The sequence below is a fragment of the Monoraphidium neglectum genome, assembly GCF_000611645.1.
Source record: "Monoraphidium neglectum strain SAG 48.87 unplaced genomic scaffold scaffold04333, whole genome shotgun sequence".
NCBI classification, from domain to species: domain Eukaryota; kingdom Viridiplantae; phylum Chlorophyta; class Chlorophyceae; order Sphaeropleales; family Selenastraceae; genus Monoraphidium; species Monoraphidium neglectum.
The window spans coordinates 1-4662 of NW_014009296.1; the positions used below are offsets into that span (position 1 = coordinate 1).

Here is a 4662-nt window from a genome sequence, read left to right on the forward strand (position 1 = left end):
GGCCCCGACCCCGCCAGCGGCACCCACCCCAGGAAGCCCTCGCTGGCGCCGACGCTGTCCGGCCCCACCAGCTCCGCGCCGCAGAGCCCTATGAGCATCTGGGGGCCGTACAGGAAGAATCCAATCATGAACACGTTGAACCACTGCAGCGCCGAGGCCGCGGCGGGGACGGCCTGGAAGGACAGCAGCGCTAGGGCAATGCCCACGGTGTAGGCCATCACCACCTGGGGGTTGGTTGAGTTTGTTTAAAGGGGGGGAGGGTGGAGCAGGGGCAAGGAGGATGCAGGGAGCGTTCAGCGGGTGCATGTTGTGATATGGTGTGCTTTCCAAACATATACGCGCTGCAGGTGCGCATGCGCCACGCTAAACAAGCACGAGCGAGCCTGATAGAGGCATGTTCCGGGAAGCGACCCTGCCTCGCCCCGCGTCGCCGCCAAGCACCTGCACGCGCTTGCCGACGTTGCCGCCCTTGCCGCCGCTCCTGCTGATCAGCAGGTCGCTGATGCGCCCGGCCAGCAGGCTGCCAAACAGGCCGCCCAGCTCCAGGCCGCTGACGCGCACCGCGGCCTGCGGACGATGAGAGGGCCGGCATGTTTCTCAAGCTCCAAAGCCCGTGAACCCCAAAGTGCCGCAAACTCCGTTATTTGGCTGCAAATGCATCGCCCATCCTGTCACATCACCAGTAGGCGGGTGGTCAATTCGGTCGAACTTCAGGCCTGAATCGACATGCTTTGGCGCTGGCTCACGTCTGCGGCGTCGGCCACGCCCTTCTCCTTTATGAGGTAGAACACAAACCATGACGTCACCCCCTGGCGCACGATGTAGATGAAGAAGTAGGTCAGGGCCTGGGGGGGGGCAGGGCAGGGTGGGGGCAGCGGCAGGGGTCAGGGCATGAAGGGGTGGCAGTCAGCTTTTCAGGTGAAGTACTGGAGTGGGGTGGTTGGCATGTTTGGGTATGGGACGTGTGCCCTTGCCACCGATGTGCCTGCACAACACGCGTGTCTGCAGGTCCGCGCCCGCACGCACCTACAACCCGTCCCCAAAACGCACCCGTGCCCTCGCGGCCCCACCCCCACCCACCATGCCCCAGATGAAGGGGTTCTTGAGCACTGTGTTGACCAGCTGCTTGAGAACGTCGGGCTTCTTCTTGGGGGCGCCGGCTGCAGTGGGCTTGGCCGCCACAGGCTCGACGGGCGGAAAGCCGATGTCCTCGGGCTTGTCCTTGCTGGGGGGGGGGGGTCGTGGTTGGTGGGGTGAGGCAGAAACCGGTGCGGATGAGGGGGTGGTGCGGGGACTGGGGGAGGCACGAGGTGGCCAGTGCTAGCGACCGAAGCTGCCGTCTTTTGGGCTGGCCGAGGCTGAAAAGCACAGCCGGAAACTGCTGTGTTGCACAGGAGCCCCTCAGGCCAGCTGATGTGCGCTACCAGCCACGCAGCTGCGTGCAACAGCCACACGCGCAGCAGCGCCACGAGCACCGCTATGGAGAACCCGGCCGCACCCCCACCGCTCAAATGGCAGCACGCGACCAGGCAGCGCTGCGCCCTGCAAGCCTGGCAGTGGCGCGACCTTTGCCCCGGAACACACACACACACACACACACACACACACACACGCACACACACACACACATACGCACAAACAATCAGGCCCCCTCACCAGGCGAAGAGCACAAAGGTGCCGACCACCAGCCCGATGATGCCGGGCGCCCACATGCCCCACTTCCAGCCGAGGGCCTTGGCGAAGCCGCCCGCCACCAGGGGCGCCGCAAAGCCACCCAGGTTGTGGGCGATGTTCCACATTCCCCAGTAGCTGTGGCAGGGGCCGGGGGCGGGGTTGCGGCAGGGAGTGCGTGGGTTTGCGACGACGGGCAGCAGCAGAGGGAACTCGATGCACCCGCCAGCTGCTGCTGCTATTGCTGCTGTTGGTGCTTCAATTCAACAATGCCTCTGCTTGGTCTGGCTGCGTGGTCCCTGGAGAGACCACGCGCACGCACCCAGACGCAAGCACAAACCGTTGCAATGCCACCCCCAGCGCTCGACCCCCTCCCGCCCGCGCCCCAGGAAAACGAGCCCCACAGGCGCGGGCGCGCGCACTTCTCGCACTCACGTGCCGCGCTCCTTTGACGCGAACCACGTCGTGAGGATGCGCGCGCAGCACGGCCCCCCCACGCCCTGCAGCGTGCCGTTGAGCGCCCAGAAGAAGCAGAACCATGCCAGGCTCGTCCCAAACCCGAACGCGATGTTGATGAGCGCCGTCGCCATCAGGCCGCCGGCGAGCAGCACGCTGGGGCTGAAGCGGGCGCCGAGGACGCCTGATACAAACTTGGACATGCCGTACGCGATGGGGAAGATGGACGTCATGGCCCCGATCTGGGTGATGTCCATTCCGAGCTTTGGGTCCGCCACCATCATGGGGGCGGTGTAGGTGAGGCTGTTGCGCGTCAGGTAATAGCAGGAGTACCTGGCGGGGCGCGGCGCGCGGGCGGGGGGACGCGGCGGGGGGTTGGGGTCAGGGTGGGGGGCGGCTGCGGGCGTGCGGCTGCAAACGGAGACGCTGGCTCTCCCGCCTGACCCGTCGGCGCTGCGGTCAGGGTGGGGGGCGGCTGCGGGCGTGCGGCTGCAAACGGAGACGCTGGCTCTCCCGCCTGACCCGTCGGCGCTGCGGGATCAAAGTCAGTGGTGGCAAGTCCGTCGCAGCCGCCATCCAGCCGCTAACAAGGTGCGGGAGGGGGCCTTGTGGCGCCAGGGGGGGGGAGCGAGCGCCCACTTGCAGGCCCGCAGCGCCGGCCCGCCGGCTGCCGCGTGCGCTCACCCCAGCACGATGCAGAAGAAGACAACCAGTCGCCTCACTGTGAACTCCCGGGGGTACTCCAACGGCTTGTCGTCGGCGCCGGCCTGCAGGCAGCGGGGGGCAGGCACCGAAGGCGACAGCGCGTTCAGCCCCGAGATTCCAGGGACGTCCCCCGCCCAGGGGCTGGCGAACCCATGCGAGCTCACAACCCTGCCGCTGCGCACGCTCCCCTGGTGGCCCCGGCGATACTAAACCACATGCTGGCTCGCCACATTGGCTCACCGCCACGCTGCCGCCGGCCTCGCACGTGACGAGTCGCGCTGGGCGCGCTTGCTGCTGCTGCTGCTGCTGCTGCTGCTGCCTAGGCAGGGCGGGGGTGTGCTGCTGCGCAGGTGCCGGAACCGAAATTGCCGCCGGCCTGCGGCAGGTGTTGATTAACACGTATTAGCACCCCCGCTCTTTACTAGTGATGTCGGCTTGATGGACATGCACACATAGCATAAAGCAGGCTCCAGCTTGGCTGGCGATCGTCACCACGCCGGCGCACCCGAGGGGGGGCCCAGGGGCGACCCCCGTCGCACCTGCTTGCGCCCGATCCATGCAGCGCCCCAGGTACCACCCGCCTCGTAGATTGAAGCTTAGGTGCAAGGGCTCTGCTCCTTGCTACCTGCCTCCCAGGGGTGCTGGCGAGCGCCTGCATCCTGACTAGTGCGGATCTGTGAGTCTCACAGATCGGGCCACACCGTCCGTTTGTCGGAGAATATGATAGCTGAACTGCCGGAAGTTTCCAGACGACTGCTGGGGCAGCAGTTCAGGCTGGGCAAGCTGGCCAACGAACGAGAGTGCAGTGCCAAGGTGGCAGGGCCCGATCGGCCAATGTGCCCTCTTCAGAGCCCTCCTGATATGTATCACTACGTGATGATGTGTCCGGCAGCCTCGGGTTATCGAGTACGGAACTCTCCTGCTGCCGGTCAGCTGGATCACGCGTTCACGCTCTGGCTGTGTTCGCGGCGCCGTCGATCGAGTTTAAGGCGTGCAAACAATGAATCGCCGGGATGCACCAAGAATATCTGCACACATGGTGCACCAGCGGCAGTCCGAGCGACGCGCAGCTCACGGGCGCTGGCGCCGGCACTCGACAAAGCCACGCCTCGTCATCGCAGTGTCGCGATGGCATGTGGCAGCCGGGTGTGGCACCATGGGCCTCGCACTACACCGGGGACAAGGAGTCCTTTCAAGAACTGTGCTGTAGGGTGCCAGGTGCTGTCCAGCCTGCCAGTACCCTGGCCTGCCCCAGTTCGTCCACAGTCGAACGCGTCAGGGTGCTACTCTGTTGGCGACCAGAATACAAAGAGTGGCACAAAACCAAAAAAAAATGCGCAACCGCACCATGCGTAAGCCACCACACCTCATCCTGCGGCCTCCTCTCCGCCGCCCGCAGCCACTTCGCCCTCCGCGGCTCCCCCCGCCGGCTCGCCCGCGGCATCCTTCACCGCCGCGGGCTCCTCCCCTGCCGCGGCCTCCGCCCCTTCCTGCTCCTGCTGCTGCTGCTGCTCCGGCTTCTGCGGCTGCTGCTCCTGCTGCTTGCCGGCCCCATCCTTCCCTGCGTCCCCCTCCTCATCCGGCTCCGCCGCCACCCGCACGTTGTACTTGCAGAGCGCCTTGTACCGCGGCGCCACCGCCACCGCGCACACGTTGCGGACCAGCTGCACCAGAATGGTCGCGTCGGGCTTTCCGAGGTTCACCTTGTGGGGCGGCGGCACCGCCTTGGCGAACGCGTCCACCACCTGCATGTGGTCGAGGCCGCTGCAGGCGCGACGCTCCATGTCCACCGCAAACGTCGTGGCCGCGACGCGCTCGCCTGCCCGGGGG

At 66.4% G+C, this 4662-nt stretch overlaps 2 protein-coding genes across 2 annotated transcripts; both read right to left on the bottom strand.

The window, feature by feature from the left end:
- Window positions 1–363: 363 nt before the first annotated feature.
- On the bottom strand, window positions 364–3490 carry MNEG_14220 (Regulatory protein uhpC; the record flags this gene model as incomplete). The annotated part of the gene is made up of 7 exons (XM_014037307.1): window positions 364–567; window positions 747–845; window positions 1081–1225; window positions 1657–1809; window positions 2107–2580; window positions 2812–2894; window positions 3458–3490. 7 exons carry the CDS (start codon window positions 3488–3490, stop codon window positions 364–366), a joined length of 1191 nt encoding a protein of 396 aa, XP_013892761.1.
- A 709-nt stretch (window positions 3491–4199) lies between these two features.
- On the bottom strand, window positions 4200–4616 carry MNEG_14221 (hypothetical protein; the record flags this gene model as incomplete). The annotated part of the gene is made up of 1 exon (XM_014037308.1): window positions 4200–4616. The coding sequence occupies one exon, from the start codon at window positions 4614–4616 to the stop codon at window positions 4200–4202; it is 417 nt and encodes a 138-aa protein (XP_013892762.1).
- Between the last annotated feature and the right edge of the window lie 46 nt (window positions 4617–4662).